Source organism: Mauremys mutica, chromosome 3, assembly GCF_020497125.1.
Source record: "Mauremys mutica isolate MM-2020 ecotype Southern chromosome 3, ASM2049712v1, whole genome shotgun sequence".
Taxonomy (NCBI): domain Eukaryota; kingdom Metazoa; phylum Chordata; order Testudines; family Geoemydidae; genus Mauremys; species Mauremys mutica.
In genome coordinates this window covers 113,079,106-113,100,488 of record NC_059074.1, presented here as the reverse complement: position 1 = coordinate 113,100,488, position 21,383 = coordinate 113,079,106, and the positions used below count along the sequence as shown (strand labels likewise).

General features: G+C 42.0%; 1 protein-coding gene across 4 annotated transcripts in view; it reads right to left on the bottom strand.

The window, feature by feature from the left end:
• PCMT1 (protein-L-isoaspartate (D-aspartate) O-methyltransferase) overlaps window positions 1–21,383 on the bottom strand; it is a 52,654-nt gene that overhangs the window by 27,669 nt on the left and 3,602 nt on the right. For 3 of the 4 annotated variants that reach the window (XM_045010972.1, XM_045010970.1, XM_045010971.1), the window contains exons 2-3: window positions 5,087–5,191; window positions 4,134–4,165 (exon numbers count right to left, since the gene is read on the bottom strand). In XM_045010972.1, coding sequence (XP_044866907.1) covers window positions 4,134–4,165; window positions 5,087–5,191 — 137 coding nt within the window. Of the gene's footprint in view, window positions 1–4,133; window positions 4,166–5,086; window positions 5,192–20,745; window positions 20,826–21,383 lie in introns of all 4 variants that reach the window. The other variant, XM_045010973.1, reaches the window with a different exon arrangement.

Sequence of the window (21,383 nt, the reverse complement as noted above, 5' to 3'; positions counted from 1 at the left end):
GGGAAGATATGATCATGCAGAACTTCAACTTCACCATGAACTGGTTGAGTCCTTGCAGGTCTAAAATGGGTCCGAGCCCCCCCGCTTTGCCTTGGGGATTAGGAAATAAGGGGAGGTGAAACCCTTATCCTTTAGCTCCTGAGGAACCTCCTCCACTCCCCCTATGGCGAGGAGCGATTGCACCTCCTGGATAAGGAGTTGCTCATGAGAGGGGTCCCTGAAGAGGGACAGAGAAGGGAGGTGGGAGGTAGGGGACGAGCAGAATTGGAGAGAATATCCCACTTCTACCATGCAAAGAACCCAGTGGTCCGATGTTATTTGGAACCAAACACAGAAGAAGTGGGATAGATGATTCAGAAAACATGGGTAAGGATCAACTATTGTGGTGAATGCGCCGTCCTTGGGTGCATCTTCAAAAGGCCTGTTTAGAACCTGATGAAGGCTTAGACTGGCCATAAGTTTGCCCCGAAGGGAGGCTGGAAGGTTTCCGCCTGCCGTTCCTGCCCCTTCACCTATAAAAATCCTGCCTTGGCTGAGGAGGATTTGAGCATTTTTGTTGTGCTTGCGGTTTAAAGTGCTTGCGTTGGTTTGCCGGCATATGCATTCCCAATGACTTCATGGTCGCCCTGGAGTCTTTCAAGCTGTGCAGTTTGGAGTCTGTCTGCTCCAAAAAGAGCCCCACGCCATCGAAAGGAAGGTCCAGCAGGGCTTGCTGCACTTCCGGGGGTAGTCCAGATGTTTAAAGCCATGATATGCTCCTCATGGCTTTGCCTGAGGAGAGGGTATGGGTGGCAGAATCTGCCAAGTCTAGGGACACCTGCAGAGAGGTCCATGCTACTGCCTTCCCTTTCTCTATGATGGCAGATAATTCAGCCCTAGAGTCCACTGGGATCAGCTCTTTGAACTTCAACATGGAGGACCATGAATTTAAGTTATACCAACTATAGCTTGCTGGTTAGCTATCCTCAGCTGGAGGCCCCCAGTGGCATAGACCTTTCTACCAAATAGATCCATCCTTTTTGCCTCCTTAGATTTGGGGGCTGGTCCTTGCTGTCCCTGACTCTTTCTCGTTAACCACCAACACGACCAAAGAGCATGGCTGCGGGTGAGAGAATAAGCATTCATAGTCCTTGGAAGGGGCAAAGTATTTGTGCTCCGCACCCCTGGCAGTGGGCGGAATTGAGGCCAGGGTCTGCCATAGGGCTTTATATTGTTTTGAACAGTTTTCATCAAAGGCAGAGCTACCCGTGATGGACTTTGGGAGTGAGCATGTCCACCATGGGGTCCTCGGCCTTGACCACCTCCTCCGCTTGCAACCCAATGTTGCGGGCAATCCGCCTAAGGAGGTCCTGATGTGCCCCATGGTCAATCAGAAGAGGGGCCAAAGCTGACGCCCCTGCCACAGCTTCATCAGGGGAAGAGGACAAGGTGGCCACAGGGGGTACTGGGTCCTCCTGCCCCATCGGCTCCCTGACCTCCTCTTGCTCAGTGCACTCCCTTGTGGCGGTTACAGCCTGGGATGCTGTAGCCTGACTCTGCAGCTGGTCCCATGTTGGAGTCGCCTCTACCGCAACTGGAGCCCGAAGGGGCGGTTCGGACAGAGTGGCCTCAGATTCCTTCAGGCGTAGGCCTGTCCCTAGGAGAATGGGGTGGCTGGTGTTCTGATGCTACCAATCTCAACCCCCTTGAAAAGGTACCCTGGGCCTGATGGTAAGCCCAGCGGGTCCAAAAGGACCACTGCGCCAGTGGCTGCAGCTGCCAGGCTGGCAGCGCCCTCCTTCGTTGCCTCTAGGACAGCGCCTCAAGTAGTATGAGTCGGCATCAGACTCCGAGAAGCGGATCCCGATAGCGAGGACCCATGCACCGACAACCAGTGCCATGATGAAGCAGGGGACCAGTGCTGGGACGATCTCGCTGGAGACTGGTGCCTGGGATCTGGCGATAGGAATCGGTAGCGGGTATCCGGTGTCGGCGATCGAGGATGAAGGCCTGGTGCCACGGGTCAGTGCCAGTCCTCTGATATCACCGCAGGTCAGTGCCAGTCCTCTGCTGGCGCTGAGGATCAGTGCTGGTCTGGCCTCAGTGTTGAGGAGGCGGAGCATTGTGTTGCCAGAAGTGCTCTCATGGGGCTCGGTGCCAGGGAGCGGTGCCACAGCGAAGGTGACCGAGAGCGGTGCCATGTATGGTGCCGAGACGGGGACTGCGAGTGTCACATCGTAGCAGGCTTGCCTCTGGACAGTACCGGTCTTTTTGGCACCAGAGGCTTGTCCCTCAGAGCTGGGGGCTGTGCAGCCATCATCTCAATGAGGTCTCCGGTGGCTTCAAAAGTGTCTGGAGTGGAAGGTGGCTCTAACACTTCCACCTGGCACTGCCCTGCCGGACTCGACAGTCCCCTGTAGGGCTCTGAAGTCAACGGCACCGACCTGTGCTGACTTGGCACTGGGTCTTTTCTGGGGTGTGCCCATGCATCCCTTGACAGTCCTACAGATATTGGAGATGGCAAGCACCCTCTTTTGGCCTCGTGTCTCTTGTGTGGCACCAGGAAAGTCGAGCGGTGCCGGGTCGCTCTCCCTGGGTGCGGTGCCAGGGAGCGCCGGTGCTGAAGGTCTCTTGTGGTAGAGTCCTTCCTTGGCACTATGTCGCATATGGATGCCAGAACACTCCACACGGACGCGCCCAGTGCCAGATCCTGGAGGTCTGCAGCTGACTGTGGGCGGAGAGCAGATTCCATTAACAGTCCTTTTAGTCAGAAATCATGCTCCTTTTTGGTTCTTGTCCGAAAAGCCCTGCAGATTTTACACCTTTCTGTTTGGTGTCTGGGGGGAGTGCACTTTAGACAAGAATCATGGGAGTCACTGAGGGGCACAGATTTATTACAAGCACTGCAGCGTTTAAAGCCTTGGGTTCGTGGGATGCCCCAGAGCCTGAGGGGGATTAAGGACTGGGAAGAGACCCTGCTCCCAACCTACTACCTAAACTAACTATACTAAATTAACTTTAACTCTAACTATAAACTGTAATGACTAACAGAAGAACGCTAAGGGAGCACTTGCTGAGCAAGTGAGCACTGTTCCAACAGCCATCATGGACAGTAAGAAGGAACTGAAGGGGGGTCAGGTCGGCAGGGTCATATATTGAGTGCCATGAAGGCGCCATTCCAAGGGACTCCACAGCCAACCTGACAGGAGCTGCTAAGGCAGTGGCTCTCAAACTTTTGTACTGGTGACCCCTTTCACATAGCAAGCTTCTGAGTGTGACTTCCCTTATAAATTAAAAACACTTTTTAATATATTTAGCACCATTATAAATGCAAGAAGCAAAGCAGGATTTGGGGTGGAGGTTGACAGCTCACGACCCCCCGCCCATGAAATACCCACACGACCCCAAGGGGTCCTGACCCCCAGTTTGAGAACCCCTGTGCTAAGGGAAAACTTTCTGACAACCATGCACGCAGCGCACGCACACCTGCTTGGAGAGTTGACATGAACAAGCACTCGAAGAACAACATAGCTACTATTGTTGTGATTTCTTCATTTCTTGGTATATACCTCTGAAAAAAATTAATTTTTTCAGATATAAAAAAGCCAAAGTTTCAAAACTGACAGTTTGAATTAATCCCTACCCTTTGAATTCTAATAGGTAACTTTAGGGAAAGACAAATGGAGCATAAGCTATGAAAATGTTTACTGTTCTTTCCCACAAACTTTATTTCTCAAATAAAATACTATAAGGGCTAAATATATCCACATTAATTCTTAATTTCAAATAATGAAATAAATGATCTGAGAATACTTTAGTATCTGTGATACATCATCAATGCACTGAAATATCTCCTAGTGTTTACTTGGTAAGACTCAGCCATGAACTGTCTGGGTCTCAAATCACTAGGCAAAGGTCTCACATCTCAGTATAATTTCTCTCTTGACAAAAGAAAAGATTAAATAAATTACAATTCCACCTGGTTGAATTCACATATAATGATAGACAAAAGTACAGGCAAGATTACAGTAGTTTACAACATTACTACTAATAGATAGTGAAAGTTGTTAGGATAAGTATACTTTTATTCTGGAGGGAGACTAGATTGCTAATCATCTTCACTAACCATTCTGTGTTATAAATCTAATGCTTACCATGTGTGGGGCACTGATAGTTGCTTGGAAACCTGTAAAACAAGAAAGAGGTAAACCTACCAATGTAAGAGTTGAGCTATTAGTGTTATAACATTCCTATCCAACTTATGAAACATCGCATATGCAAGCCCTCAATGAGACACTACAGCTGCTCTAGCTGTGTAGTTATATATTAGTACTGTATTCAAAATCACGGTACAAGAAGGTCTGACATGCCCAACTCTAAAGTGAAGAAAAAAGTTCTTCTACTTTCCTCAACTGGTCAGTACATACAGCCATGAGGGGTACTGAGAAAGAGGAAAGTTTCTATATCTTGGTTTATGTATGAATATACAGAAAGTTCAATATGGACTAATGAATAATAAGTACTACTAACTAATCCCACCATTAGCCAATATAAAAGCTGAAAAAGAGAAGAAAAAATAGATACACTTTGATTCATTTCCCGCCCCAAAAAATTAAAGGCTCTGGGTGGGAGCAAGCAAGTTCCAGAATTCATGATCCTTCACTGAAAAACGCCCTGCCAGCAGTCACTTCTTATTTAACCTTTTAGATCAAGTACCGACATCAGCTGACCTCAACTGCAGTATTATACAAAGAGAAAGAACATCTCTAATGTAACCAGATCCAAAGTATTTAGAGTTTTATACAGTAAAGCCATCACCTTAAACTGCACCTGGTAACAAAATGAAAGACAATATTGACTAGAGGACTATAATATATTCTAAGAGGCGTCACTAAGTAAATGAGGTACTGAAGTCTACACTAGCCAAATCTTCAAATTAAAAAAAAGGCTGGATCAGCTAGTTGCGAGGAACTAATAAAGCTCCCATATAAAAACTTTTCACGCATTTCTTTAAAGTAAAACACTTTCATATTCTTATCACACATGCCAAACTCATACTCTCTGTTATAAAAGTGAGGATAGACATTTTAGATAGATGCTCTCTTACCTATTGATTGAGGAGAATCCATATAAGGGTTGCATTTTGCATAGTGGCAACGGTCTGTAGCCAACATTACTTCATATACTTTATCTGATTTGATTATTCCATTTTCTGAAAAACGAAGAGTTTTATTTACAAAAATCTGAAAGCACAATTCCTTTTTTATAATGACATGTCTGTGCAAGGACACAAAATCTAAAATAAACGAATTCATAAATTGCAAGAAATCATGTATTATGCATACTTTAACCTGTACTATGCTTTATTTTAAGCTTTGACCAGTATGTAACACAATGAATTTTGAGCTAAACCACAAGTTTTTCTAAAAATTATAAAATGCTTTCAATTTTGTAATATGTTGAAGATTTTATATTCATTTTTTAAAAAGATCTGCCTCCCTCTCCCCTCCCGCCCACCCTGGGAAAATAGAGCTTGCTGCATACTTTTGCCACTCCTGAAAGAATACTGTCAATCTCTCATTTAATACTGAATATAAAGTACGTTGTTCTGCTAGCATACAATTTATGGTTCCTCTACATACACAGGAAGGAATAAGACCACTTACAAGTGGTAAACTACAATATATTTGCCTATTTGACAAACTGTAATTTATTTTCAAAGTGCTGTTTCACTATTTGTCTTGAGAAAAATGTTCCTCTTAAAAGAAACTCCTACATCATTAGGATTCTGACATTTGGTCTTAGCCAGCCCACACGAGAATTCATATCAAAACAGTTACATCTTTGTTGCTCTCCCAACTGAATTGTAAATGCTTTTGCCATTTTACATTCATGTATATTACCAGTTCAGTCAATAAAATTTTTGTTTAACTTGTCATCAAGTTCTTTATTGCTAAATGATTATTTAGCCTTGTTTTCTTTAGTGTTCTGAAAAAGCATTCATTTAATCACAAAAGTATCTTAAAAACTGGAATAAACAGCATACTTCACAGCCAGTCACTTACATAACAAAAAGATATGCAGTTTAAACCAAAACCAATTTTTTTTAAAATGAAGTGCTCTATGAAGCTTTTCACATTAAACGAGTGGTAAAAATTTAAAAAGCACCAAAGCCATTTTTGAAAAAGGGACTTAAGCTCATACAGTAGACACTTTTGAAAATTATACCCAAGATCTAGTAATCTAAACCCAAATTCTCAAGCTTATAATGGGACTGTTCTTAAAGTTACTTCAATTTTTCAACTTTTCATTCTGGGAATATTACTGCAAAATATCCATATGGACATGGAGGTTCATATATTTGCTGAGCTGCCATTATCCTGCTATCACAACAAACTGGTAGTTCTACAGATCAATTATAACTAAACCTACAACAAAAAACACTAGTATACTAAAGACAGGTAAGGGGTGAGAAATATCCATATTCCCATTGAATTAGACAACTGAAATCCAGTAAATATTTATGAGTGGCCAACTAGGAAAAATATTCCTAAATTTGTACTTTGACCTTTACATTAGAGGTCACAAAAAGGTTTCCACCATTCAAGTCCCTTCCTGTCTTGAAATCTCATTAACACTTTCGTTATTGACTGCCACCAGCTTGGGTATTGTTTATACGGCAAGGGGGAAGCAAAATAATCAAGAGGGCTCCATGGTAGGTGACTACAGCATCACTGCCTGGGCACTGAGGAGCTTCTGAGATGTAAGTAAGGTACATGAGTGCACAGGAAAAATCCCAAATATTGATTTCTTGTGTGAGATTGTAATGTTGAGCAGGAAGCCTCCAATTTAGAGAAAGTTGGGCTAAGGTCACCAGTTAAATAAAACTATTTTAATTAAAAAATGATGGAATGTTAGCAAGTCTGCTGCAGCCACCTACACTGATATGCACATGCACTCAAAGGGTTAACTGCTACAAACTAGAAATATAGTCTACATTTCTTCAGCACCTTCCATTCAGGGAAATCTCAAAAATGCTTTATGAATGTTAGGTTTCACACCACTGATTATTTTATTTTCAATATATAAATGGAAAATCTGATCTTTGTAAGTGACTTGCCCAAATTCAGACAGTATGTGGCAGAAGCAGGAATAGCAATTAGATCTCCTTGACACAAACTGCTTGATTTAACTACTAGATAATGCTCCCTCTTGATAAATATTTTGATCTGAATTATAAAAAAAAGAACACATTTATATAATGGCCTGCAATTCCTCAAACAACGCTACTCCATTTTTCAAATGGTGTCCACTATACAGTATTATAATTAGCCCAGGCTAACACGTCAAAATATTTTATTAATCCATAGGTAATAGTAGCAGGAAGTTTGGGAAGAAAGATGCCACAGTATTAATAATTAAGAAAAATCAAGTTTTGGTTTTATAACAGTCCTGAGTCTTTGAAGATATCACAGGATTTCGCTTTCTTGAGGCTCAGGCTCACAGTAAGAGAAACGCAGAAGCGCTAAAGTTTTTGGCCCTCTCAGGGTGTCCCGACACTGCTGTATGGAGCATGCCTCCCAGCCCTGGCAGGCAGACTTGTGCTGACTTTGATCAACATTGTGAGCTAAAAATACCAGTGTGGACATGGCAGCCCTGGCCACAACTTGGACTAGCCATCAGAGTTCAAGCCTGCCCGTCCCTCTGGGTCGGAGAGCTGGTGCCTAGCCTGAGCTGCAACATCCATCTGCTATTTTTAGCTCACATATTGAGCAAAGATACCTCACGTCTGTCTGCTTGGGCTGGGAGGCATGCTCCCGGTTGCAGTGTAGACACATCTCTGAAATAATGAAACTTCAACACAAGCCCCCATCATTCACCCACAAGGTGACCAACTCCCAGTACCTTAGTTCCATCTGCAACGATCCCTACCAGTTCCTGAATCGCTCAGGAAGCAAAGAACTCCCATAAAAATCCATTAGTAAAAGCATATACAATAAGAACTTGTCTTGGAAAAAGTGCAAACAAGCAAGACCACTAAGGCCAAAAACATCAACTCGAAATAAAACCTCCAAATCTTGAGGGCAAACTGGTAGATAGATGACAGGGAAATAAATGCTGCATTAAAATATATTTAAAGTAACTTTCCTATTTAAAGATGCCACACACAGGATTTCAAACTCTTGGAGAGTTAAGAGATGAAAATTTAAAGAGTTAAGAATACTGGTAGTGAAAACACTAGAGAAAGAGAGAGATACTCTGATGTAGAATAGGTTTTGATCTTTGGTGAACTAGTGAGATGCCAAGAGAGTCAAACAGGCACAAAGGAATTCAGGAAGTCCTTCACCAACTGTGGATAAAGCATTACAGCACTGACATAATGTGCTTCTTCCAGGAACCAACTGCGCTTGAAAATCTCCCACCTTGATTTCTTTCAAAAAATCAGAGCCAAGAATGGAAATCTCCTTCAACTTTATCTTTAGAGTAAATATAATTAAAATAGATAAATTTAGTTTATTTGCTTCTTTTATATTTAAGACTTATAATTAAATGCATTGTTTTATGAAGTAGAATAATTCAAATTTTATTTTAGACTGAGTTTCCCTTTTAAAGGGGATATTAATAAATGTCCTGGGATGTGAAACAGATTTTACTTTTTTATAATCAGACATATTTCATGTCATATAAAACATGAAAATACAGGTATAAGGGAAAAAAGAGAAATCAAACACTGTAAAAAACACAAAAAGAGAGACACCATTATCAATAATACAGGAAAGAAGCTGCTGAATGAAGCCAGGAAGGAAAAGAAAATATAACCAGAGATTTTTTTTTTTAAATCAATTTTCCTCAAGGAGCGCAAGAAAGTTTTCCAGGCAAGTCTCTTCAATTTCTACTGAATCTAAGCTTTATTTTAAAAAATGTCCTAACTCTTACAGTTGTGAAAAAAAGGACTTCTAAACAGGAAGTATTAGCTAATGCAATGCTGTCTTCCTCTGTCTGTGCAGACAGTGCCCATGTGTGTGTTGTTGTTCACAACTTTTTCAAACTGCAAGATGCAGAAATTGATCAGAATACAGTCATTTTTAATTTCCGTATATAGTTGATAACAAGTCAGTTTATAAGCCGACCCCCCCAAGATGGATAAGTAAAAATGGAAAATTTTTATGACCCATTCATAAGCCGACCCTATAATTCAGGGGTTGGCAAACTTTGGCTCCCAGGCCATCAGGAGAAGCCACTGGCGGGCTGAGATGGTTTGTTCACCTTAAGTATCTGCAGGTACGGAGGTAAACTTAACAAAGTGTCCCAGCCCATCAGCTGCTTACCCTGACAGACCGGGACAGCAACTAGGGGAGGGGAGGAGTTGGGGGGGGGGGGAAGGGAGAAGCTGAGGGTCAGGGGAGTAACCCCTCTGACCACCGCCCACATGACCGCACCCCTAGCCCAGGATCCCCACACTCTTCCCATCCCTTCCCACCTTAGCTGGAGCGGGCCAGGGGAGGATTCTCTGGCCTGGCCGGAGCTACTCCAGCAGGCCAGGCATCACGTCAACAGCATGTTCCAGCGGGTGGGGCCAAGCGATGTGGCCGCAGCGTGCTCCGGCAGGCCAGGCGGCACGGCCACAGCCTGCTCTGGGGGGCGGGGCCGAGCGGCATGGCTGCAGCCTGCCAGCCCCAGAGCTGCAGCTGCTTCAGAGGCTGGTGCGAGAGCAGCGTGGCCAGAAGCAGAGAGACTCTGGCCCCATCTCTTCCCTTCTGGCTCTGCTACCTCTCCTTGCCCCCTCTGTTGGGGGGAGGGACAGTGTCCCACCTCTCCCTCTCTCTACCAGTTCATAAACCAACCCCCTTCTCTGATGCTTCCCTTTTTTACTAAAAAAAATTCGGCTTATGAATGAGTATATACAGAATCCTGTAAGCAGCCACAAAATTGACAAGAATCAAGTCAGTTTCACTCTACTCCTACTTAGAAAAGCTGGAAGCGGAAGCAGAAGCAGAAGGCACTGAAACAGGGGTGGGTGGGTGAGATTCTGTGGCCTGCATTGTGCAGGAGGTCAGACTAGATGATCATAATGGTCCCTTCTGACCTTAAAGTCTATGAGCCTACGAGTCTAACCCAAAGAAACACAAGCCAGAGGGGTTTAGAAAGGTAGAACTGTAAAAATACCCTCACAGCATCCAGAAAGCCAAAGGAGAGTAATGGAGATATCCTCCAAACATGACAGCCAGGAGGCTGGCAGAGGGGCAAGGTAACTTAGGGTATGTCCACACTACCTGCTGGATTGGTGGGTAGTGATCGATCTATCAGGGATCGATTTATCGCGTCTCGTCTAGACACAATAAAATCGATCCCTGAACATGCTCCCATTGACTTCGGAAGTCCACCGGGGTAAGAGGTGGAAACAGAGTCGACAGGGGAGCCGCGGCTGTCGATCCTGCACCGTGAGGACGGGAGGTAAGTTGAAATAAGGTATGTTGACTTCAGTTCCGCTATTCCCGTAGCTGAAATTGCATATCTTACATCAACACCTACCCCACCCTCCCAGTGTAGACCAGGCCAAAGACTCACACACAGCATCCTCACAAAAGCCAGAAGACAGGAAGTGGAGAAAAATGCTGCTTTGTAGCTGTAAGGGGGGTGCTGGGAAGCTTCAGTTTCAGATACCTCCTAAGCAAAGCCTGATACAACAGGGGAGGAAAAGGTTTGGCATCTCTTCCAGACCCCTAAACAGTTTCTACCTACTATCACTCTAGCTTTCATATAGATCTGTGACTAGTAATTTTTGCCCTCCAGCAATGGGGTCAAAACTGTTGCAACCCATGCCTGGATAAGCAAGTGAGATGCTGATGGAATTAATTAGAAAATATAAGTACAATAGAGAAATGAGGAGGCAGAAGAAAGAAATGGGAAATGAAAATATGTAGGGGAGCCGGGGAAGAGAATATGCCAAGCTGATCACCAGGCTTCCTGATATGCAGTATCCCAAGAACGAAGCCTGCTAGCCTGGGTGAAAAACTGTCTGTGCTGTCACACACCCTCAAAGCCACAAATCTGAAATGTATAGAATTCATTATGGTATGTATTGCATTTATTATTTTTTCTTTGAAAAGTGCAATTACTAAGGCTGGTTGAATAGCAGAAAAATGTTGACTATATACATGAATCAATCAAATATTTTATATATTATTAATTTAACTGGTATTTGGCAAATATTCACCAACAAAATATTCGACCAACAAAAGAACCTGACAAATAAAACAAGTTACTCAGATAAAGAAAAAAAAAGTGAAGTGAAGCCAAAAAAGGGCAAGAAGATATAACAAGAGCACAAGATGCATTAGTAGCTTATTTGATTGATGTATTTAATGAATTTCACAGGTGATGAACCAGATATTAACCTTTTTTTTCTTCCTATTAAGCCACTCCAAGTAGTAAGTTACATGTTTTTAAAATGTGTTAAGTAAGAAGATTATGTTAAATGTGGAACACAACTTTTTAATTCCATTAAATTGCAGGAGTGTAGTCTGTAGTATATGTGGTACCACAAACATTTTTCACTCATGTTGGCAGGCTTAGTCCCTGGGCTAAACGTCATATAAATTTTTCAAACATCATGAATTGGTTTTCATTTTAAGAAAAACCAATGTGTGATAACTGTACTAGAGAAGCAATTTAAGGAACAACCAAAGCATCTGAACTGATGATCAACAGTGAGAGCAGGCAACTGAACATCTATTTAAGGCATTTGCCACAATATTATCCTGTATAAACCACTTAAAAGTATTAGAATATTTAACAGACAATAATTCAAACAGGGCTTTGATAAATTTAAGACCTGTATTATAGTCTACATAACACTGTTTATCTTTTCCCACACAAAGACAGCGAATTTACCCATTTGCCATCACTGGATGTATATTTTGGAGGATGCAGCTGTTTGGAGAAAAATTTTACTTTGGATTTCAAAGAAAATTATGAAGAACTCCTTACTAAGAAGAATACATGTTAATTTTAAATTGGCCTGATGTTACTTTAACTTTTCTTTCATCAATGGCCAGAATGGAAAAAAATCAATGATTTTTTTTAAATGGATTTTTTTAAATTTAAATCAGATTTTTTTGATAAAATGTTTTTTGAGGGAAAACTATTAAGATATATATTTGAGCTGTAATGTCTCATCATGGAATAGGGATTAAAAATTCTAATTCTATAGTATGAGAATATATTCACGTAATGTTTAAGAAAAGTTTTGTAAATGAGTTCCAATAGTTCATGGATTAGGGACCCAATCTTATGGGGTTCCAGGGGCTTCTGTATAAATTATCTAGGTTAGTCTTTCTATCTACCCAGCGCTCAGTCTAGAAGATACCATCAGAGATGCTTAGTTTTGCAGTTCTCAAATTGTGGATTTGTGTCTCCAGAGACAACATGCTTGTTAACAGCAAAAATGTTTTTAAATAAATATATATAGAGGTGAGAAATAACAGACCTCAACCCTATTGTCCCTCTGCAAATTTGTGTACACAGAGTCAATCCCTTACCTCTCTCTAAAAGTGCAACGTTTCAAAAAGTTCAATGAATAGAAGATTGTTGGGGGAGGAATAGATCTGGACAAGGAGAAGAAGTCTGGAGATAAATGTGAGATGGGAGGGACAGGCTGTAAAAACAAAAGTGAAACTGTTTGAGCAGCATATTCCAGAAGTCTTGAGGTCTTCCTGAGTGTAGCCGTCATTGGTTTGAGGTCTACCATACCATTCTCTCACTAGAAGGAAAAACCTATAATGGCAGCAGACCATAAAAGAGACCCAGTTTGGGAATATTTTAATGAAGTTCTCTACCTGTAGGTAAGACAGGCATGCATGCAAAATGCACACAGTGCAACAAAGAAATGCAAGGCCTGGTTGCCCGAATGAAACATCACGAGAAGCATAGACACTGACTCCAACGGAAAAAAATTGGTGAGTGTTCAGCACCCCCCAGCAGCTCCCCATGGCCCCGCCCCATCGCCCTGCTCCAGCTCACCTCCGCGACCGCACCACCACGTCCTGCTTCTCCCCCCTCCCTCCCAGCACTTGCGCAGCGAAACAGCTGATTCACAGGGCAGGGAGGGAAGGGGAAGGAGGGGGAATGCGGCGTGCTGCAGGAAGAGGTGGGGATTTGGGGCAGGGATCCAATAGGGGCAGGGAGGAGGCAGAGTTAGGGCAGGGACTTTGGGGATGCGATTGGAATGGTGGCAGGTCCAGGGATGGGGTGGAGTCGGGGCCGGGGGGCGCGGGCACCCATCGGCGCTGGAGAATGTTGGCGCCTATGATGAGAAGTGTTCCTTTTCAAGAGGAAACTGCATTGATGATGATGATGATGAAAGGAACATGTCTGAACATGCAGGATCTTCAGGTTGGTTAACTTTTTTATTTCATACTTCTTTCTTAAGGACCGCCTATGTTCCTTCTGAACTATTCTTGGATTCTCATGTTTGAGCAAAAAATATAGTCGTTACTCTATGGTACTATAATTTTAGATGCAGTTGTAATAAAAAATAAATAGCTGAAATAGGCAGATCTTCCTTTTACAATTTCACCTTTAAAGTAGTACTGAGTGTCAGCAAATGCAATGAGTAATACTAAATGAGTATGATAATAATTAAATAACTGCATTGACTTATTTTGTTTAGAAGAATCCATCCTCAACATAAAGGATTCTGAAGACTATCCACCTTCAAGATCACCATCATTTTCTAAAGTTTCAGAGTTATCTGCCAATGATAGTGTTTCAGTCACATCATATATGTCACATAGCCACAGTATATCACCTGTAGCAAAAAGAAAAAAAATTGTCATCCAGAAACAACCATAGATATATTTGTGATAAGAACCAGCAGATTACAAAAAGAGGTAAGTGATGAAAAAATTTCCCGGTTTGTTTATGCAACAAACTCTCCTTTCCATATGATTGAGAACCCACACTTCATTAACATGGTTCAGTCATTAAGACCAAGATACAGTCCACACAACAGAGCAGATGTCACAGGCAAATAGCTGGGAAAAGCGTATGAAAGAGAAACTGAGCAGTGTGCAAAAGGTCTAGAGGGTGAAATTGTTAACCTGAGTCTTGATGGGTAGAAAATTGTCCACAATGATCCTGTTGCATATGCTTGTGTGACAACAGAAGAAGGGAATGTCTTCCCTACAGAAACAATTGATATATCAGGAAATGAACACACAGAATACTTACAAAAAGTAGCAGTAAAAGCTATAACAAACTGAAAAAAAAATTCAAATGTCTAGTATGCAGCTTGGTCATAGACAATGCTGCAAATGTATCCAAGATGAGAAGAAATTTAGAAGAAAGTGAAGAGAGTCCCAAGCTAATAACATATGGCTGCACTGCTCATTTGATGCACCTTCTATCCAAAGACTTCAGTCTCAAGAAATAAAGGCTAATAATGTTGAAATTGCAAAATACTTCTGTAACAACCACTTTGCAGCAGCCGCTCTGAAAAAAGTGGGAGGAACCAAGCCAACTCTCCCACAAGACATGAGATGGAACTCACTAGTGGACTGTTTTGAGCACTATATCAAGAACTGGCCTAATCAGATGACAGTTTTTGAACAAAATTGTGAAAAAATAGATTGCACAGTCATAGCCAAAGTTCTCAACATTGGGCTTAAGAGAAATGTTGAACACATGCTGAGTACCCTGAAGACTATTTCTGTAGCCTTGAACAAAATGCAAGGAAATAGCTGTTTTAGCGCTGATGCTGTTGAAATTTGGAAGGAACTGAGTGAGATCTTAAAAAGAAATATGCAATGACAGAGTTAAATTAAAATAAATAATAAAGTTTTCAATAATCTGAATAGCATGTCCCATTTCCATTAAAGTTCGCTTCATTGGTATCTGTGGTATAAACACACTGATTTTCTCTGGATCACCTTTAGCAATATAATTGGATGTGTTACCAGTGGTCCCCAACCTTTTTGTCTGGCAGGCGCCAGACGAAGGACCACTGCGGTTGGTGGAGCACCCGCCGAAATGACGCCGAATTTCATTGGCATTTTGGCGGCGACGCCTCTTGATGACACCGCTTGCTGTCGACAAGCGACGTCATCGAGAGGCCTCCCCACCGAAATTCGGGAGCGACGCCTCTCGATGACGTCACTTGTCAACAACAAGCGTCGTCATTGAGAGGCGTCCCCGTCGAAATGCCGCTGAAATTCGGTGTTATTTCGGCAGGTGCTCTCCCGGGGGCCAGGACGCAGGCGCATTAAGATGCCCCTGCGGGCGCCATGGCGCCAGCGGGCACCGCGTTGGGGACCACTGTGCTATACTTTAAACAAGACAAGTTGTATTTTTACCAATTTCACGATTACATAGGCAATTACATTGGTTAACTGTGCCTGTGGACAGATGAGCACTAAGACAACCACAAAAACCAGTTTTGAAGGAAAGCTTGCTCAATTAAGTCCATACAAGAAAGCAGAAATGCTTGTAAAATCTCCTTCATACTCATTAAAAATACAGTATCTATTTTTAAAATATGAACCATTATTGTCCAAAATTTGTTCATTTATCTACTTCATATTTATTCAGACTATAATTAGCCCACCTTGAGATGCACCAGCATGTTCCAGAAGAGATTCATACAAGCACAGGAAAATGACACTGTATGTGGAAAGTTATTTTTCATTTCTTGCTAAATCAGTTTTATTTTCAGTAAAACCAGAACTTTTATCGAGAACTAAATATTTAACAAGTTCTGTTTTTCTTTAAGAACAGCCAAAATGGGTCAGACCAATGGTCCATCTAGACATAGGCGCCAACTCTGTGGATGCTCCAGGGCTCAAGCCCACCAGCCACAGTAGTTTCGGTTCTGGGGCTAGCTGCCAATCAGCTGTTCAGCAGACACGTAGGGCAGCCAGCGCAGCAGCGAGTGGCTGGTGGGAGGCATTCATGGAAGTCAGAGAGAGATGGGCATGTGAGAGGGGCCTTGGTAGAGAATGGGCAGGAAGAGGTGGGGCGCAGCTTATTGGGAGTGGCTTCACGGCAGAGTGGGGTGGAGCACCCACCTGGGGTGGAAGTGGAAGGGGGAGAGTCAGCACCTGTGCATCTAGCCCAGTATCCTGTATTTTGACAGTGGCCAATGCCAGGTGCTTCAGAGGCAATGAACAGAACAGGTAATTATCAAGTGATCCATCCCCTGTCGCACAATACCAACTTCTGGCAAATAGAGGCTAGGGACACCATCTCTGCCCATCCTGGCTAATAGCCATTGATGGAACTATCCTCCATGAACTTATCTAATTCTTTTTAAACCCTGTTATAGTCTTGGCCTGCAAAACATCCTCTGGCAAAAGAATTCCACAGGTTGATTGTCCATTGTGTGAAGAAATACTTCCTTTTGTTTGTTTTAAACCTGCTACTTATTATTTTCATTTGGTGACTCCTTGTTCTTGTATTATGAGTAGTAAATAACACTGCCTTATTTACTTTCTCCACACCAGTCATGATTTTATAGATCTCTATCATATCCCCCCTTAGTCATCTCTTTTCCCAGCTGCAAGTCCCTGTCTTATTAATCTCTCCTCGTATGAAAGTTGTTTCATACTCCTCATCATTTTTATTGCCCTTTCCTGTACCCTTTTCAATTCTAATATCTTTTTTGAGATGTGGCAATCAGATCTACATGCAGTATTCAAGATGTGGGCATATAGCAGCAATATGATATTTTCTGTCTTATTATATATCCCGGGGTGGGCAAACTACAGCCCAGGTGCTGCATCCAGCCCTCCAGATGTTTTAATCCAGCCCTCGAGCTCCCGCCAGAGAGTGGGGTCAGGGTGTTGCCCCGCTCCCCGCGTGGTTCCCAGAAGCAGCGGCATGTCTCCCCTCTGGCTCCTACACGTAGGGGAAGCCAGGGGACTCTGCACAGTGCCCCCACCCCAAGCTCTGCCCTCACAGCTCCCACTGGCCGGGAACTGCAGCCAATGGGAGTTGCGGGGGCAGCGCCTGCGGACAGGGCAGTGCGCAGAGCTGCCTGGCCGCACCTCTGTGTAGGAGCCAGAGTGGGGACATGCCGCTGCTTCCGGGAGCTGCTTGAGGTAAGCGCTGCCCAGAGCCTGCACCCCTGATCTCCTCCTGTGCCCCAACCCCTACCCCAGTCCTGATCCCCCTCCCACCCTCTGAACCCCTCAGTCCCAGCCCGGAGCACCCTTCTGCACCTCTAACCCCTCATCTTCAATCCCACCCCAGAGCCCATACCCCCAGCTGGAGCCCTCACCCTAACCCCCAATTTTGTGAGCATTCATGGCCCACCATACAATTTCCATACCCAGAAGTAGCCCTCGGGCCAAAAAGTTTGCCCACCCTGATCTATCCCTTTCCTAATGATTCCCAACATTGTTAACTTTTTCGCTGCTGCACACTGAGTGGATGTTTTCAGAGAACTATCCACAATGACTCTAAGACCTCTTTCTTGAATAATAACTAATTTAAACCCCATAATTTTATATGTAGCATTGGAATTATGTTTTGTTGTTTTCAAATTAGTTTGTTGATGGGGGGAGGTAGTGCCAGAGAAGAGTTAATCACAGACCCATAAAAAGACAGGCAGACCCGCAAGGGACCTAAAGAGGTCATCTAATCCACCCCCACGTAATGATATAGGGACAAGTATTCTTACACCATCCATATCAGGTGATTCTTAAAAAACATCAATGACGACCTCCCTTTGAAGCCTATTCCAGTGCTTAACCATCCTTATTGACTAGTAAGAAAGTTTTTCCCTAATACACCTCTACCCCGATAAAATGCTGTCCTTGGGAGCCAAAAAAATCTTACTGCATTATAGGTGAAACCGCGTTATATCGAACTTGCTTTGATCCACCGGAGTGTGCAGCCCTGCTGCCCCCCACCCTACCCCGGAGCAATGCTTTACCATGTTATATCTGAATTCATGTTATATCGGGTCGCGGGTAGAGGTGTATCTAAACTAAATCTCTCTTATTGCTGATGAAGCCCATTACTTTTTGTCCTACCCACAGAGGACATGGATGAAACTGATCACCATCCTCTTTATAATAGCCCTTAACGAATGTGAAGATTTATCAGGTCCCCTTTATTCCCCCCCTCCCCCGAGATTAAATATTACCAATATTTTTAAACCTTTCCTCATAGGTCAGTTTGTCTAAACCTTTTATCATTTTTTGCTGCTCTCATACGGACACTCTCCAATTTGTGCACATCTTTCTTAAACTGTGACACTGAGAACTAGATACAGTACTCCAGCTGAGGCCTCACCACTGCTGCACAGAGCAGAACAACTACCTCCCAATACTGGTAGATAAAAAGCATTTTTTATTAAAATCAGACTTTATTTAAATTGGATTGTTATTGTTATTTAAATTATAAGTTTTTCTTTTTAAAAATAAACCTGATTAAAATGAAATCTGAAGTTAACACAAAAGCCTAAACCTATTATAATTTCTTAAAACATTTCAATAGAAATAAAAATGTTGAATCCAGGAGCCTTTATCAAAAACTAAGATAAGGCTGGCTTTTCTACGTAAAGAAAGAATCGGGGGAGGGAGGAATCTAACTTTTGAGGTCAAGCTTTATAAATATGGCAAAATAGGTCATGTATTAAGGGTTTATTTTGTTCAATAAAAATAAATTTTATATGCTGTTGTGTTTAATTAAATTCCAGTTATCATTCCAATGCAGCTTGACACAAAAGATGAACAAAAAATTAATCCAGTAAATAAGCAATAGATCATTCATCATTTTCTAACATTCTAAAAATAAACAATTAAGTAATGAGAATCTGAAAGTGTTAAGCTATATATAACTTAAATAAATTTATATAGTTTATAGTGGACCCTGTTAAGCAGCAAAAAGATGTATCAAATCTAGTGTAAGGCTCCATTTAGCTGTAAATCAACATGTAATGTTTATATCAAACAATGAGAATGCATCTTTCTTCAGAAAATAAAAAGCAAATATGGAAAAGTTGATTAAAATCAGCAATTTTAATCAAGGATTTCAACTTGGTGACTTAAATAATGGTTTAAATCAATCCACTCTGTGACATTTCTATTAACGCTCACCAGAATAATATTAGCAGTTATTGGCTCATATTCAACTTGTGATTCACAATAACCCCCAGATCCTTTTCAGCAGTACTACTTCCTTGCCAGTTAATTCCAATTTTGTAGTTATGCATTTTATTTTTCCTATGTGTAATACTTTGCACTTTTCTTTATTATATTTCATCTAGTTGATTTCCGACCAATTCTCTAATTTGTCATGGTTGTTTTGAATTCTAATCCATCCTCCAATGTGCTAACAATCCAGCTTGGTGTCATCTACACATTCTATAAGCATACTCTCCACTCCATTATCCCAAGTCATTAATGAAAATATTGATTAGTACCAGATACAGGACAGACCCGTGAGGCACCCCACTAGATACGTCCCCCAAGTTGCACAGCAAACCATTGATAATTATGGAATACAGTCTTTGAACAAACTATGCACCCACCTTATAGTAAATTTCATCTAGACCACAATTCCCTGGTTTACTTATGAGACTGTCATGTGGGACTGTGCCAAAAGACTTACTAAAAATCAAGATATCGGACATCTACGGCTTCAGATGGGAAATCATCTTAAAATATGCCTCACAAAAGGCTTAAGAGATGACCACAGAAGTCAGGAAATACATTCAGAAATTTGCCAGCAACTAAGAAGATGGAAGGTTCTTTACTGAAGAATCCCTACAATGATGAAATTGCTGCTCTCAAAAGACTCTGAAATTATTTTAAGTAGCTTAACATCTGAGAAACAAAATCTTCAGATAAGTTATCTTTAGCTTACTTGAGAGCACAGTGACAATTATTTGTGAACAGCCTGCCTATGTTACTCACGTAAAAAAAAAAAAAGCATGGGCTGAAAAATCCACTCATTCAGGGAAAGCAGAAATCTCTCTCAAGTGAGTGTCATCAGCTACTCCAGAATCTGAGCTTTCATTTAAATTCTTTATTTTTTAAATTAAGTTGATATTTCATAGGGTTATGAAGAAAACCTTACAAATGTGAACCAGGAGGGAAAGATATAGAGAGATCAGTATTAGGCAGAACTTTGAATGCAAGCTTGATGAGAGATCAGATGGGAAGCTAGTGGTGGGATCCGAAAATGTGTGGGGTGGGTTATGGCCTGAACAGCAAGCATGTCAGTGGCATATTGCAAAAAGAAGCAAACAAGGAAAATTATTTTTGCAGCAGCATACTGTATTGTTTGGGGAGGATAGAACAAGAAGAAAGTTCAAGAGGTAATTGCACCAACCTAGGTGAGACATGCCTAGGGCAGGGACCAACATTTTAGCTGTGGAAATGGTGAAGAGGTGGCAGAATTTGGAAGTGTTGTATAGCATGAAGCAATATGATTTGACACAATCCTGGGTATAAAAGACAGGAAGGAAATTAGGATGACCCCAACATTATAAGCTTGAGCGACTGAAAGGATAGCGGACTGGTCAACAGAATGAGAAAAGTGGAAGAGAACCAGTTCAGAATCCTACAAAGAGCACTTCACCCAAGCAGCAATCAATGAATTATTAACTATTATGCAACTCCTCTCTCTTTTTCTAGGATCACTACACGCTTTAATACACCAATAAATTAAATGCTAGTTAAAGCTATTTAAGATTGACTAAGTATTTGTATTTCAAAAATATTTTCAGTTTACTGTAACTTTTCAGTAAATTACACTTACTGGGCTTAAGTTGTCCAGGACTGATCTCTGTTCAAAGAGGAAATTGTTCTCTGAACATTTGGGGAAAGACTGTTCAGCTACTTCAAGTGAGAAAGAAAACAAATTGAGATTTTTTTATAATGGTTAAAAAATGCATTTCTTAAGATGGCTCTAGTATTGGAGCTGGGATTCAAACAATGGGAGAAAACCAGCCTTCAATGAGAAATGCCTTTGAATGTTCCAGCAAAAATTATTCTCATTTAGTAGAGTTGAAATCTGTTTGTTCACAATCAGCATTTCTGTTGTTTGTTTTTAAAGAAAACCTGCATAACATTTTAAGCAAAAGGTACAGCAAGCTAACCATAATAAGTTAGCTGGGCAAAAATTTACTGAAGGTTTACAGTGCATGAAGCATTGGTCTCTGCAAAGTCTCTTGTTCAATCGGTGGGCATCTTTAGACGTACTATTGTGCACTGAATATGAGACAGTCTCTGAGGCCCTCCCCTTTTAGTCTGTACCTTTTGAAGGTAAGAAACCTGTGGGTATGTCTACAAACCATTTGGGAAGCATGATTTCCAGAGTGGGTAAACACACACACTAGCTCTGCTCTAGTGCCCTAAAAAAGCGTGGCTGAAGCAGCTCAGGCTAGCCACTCATGT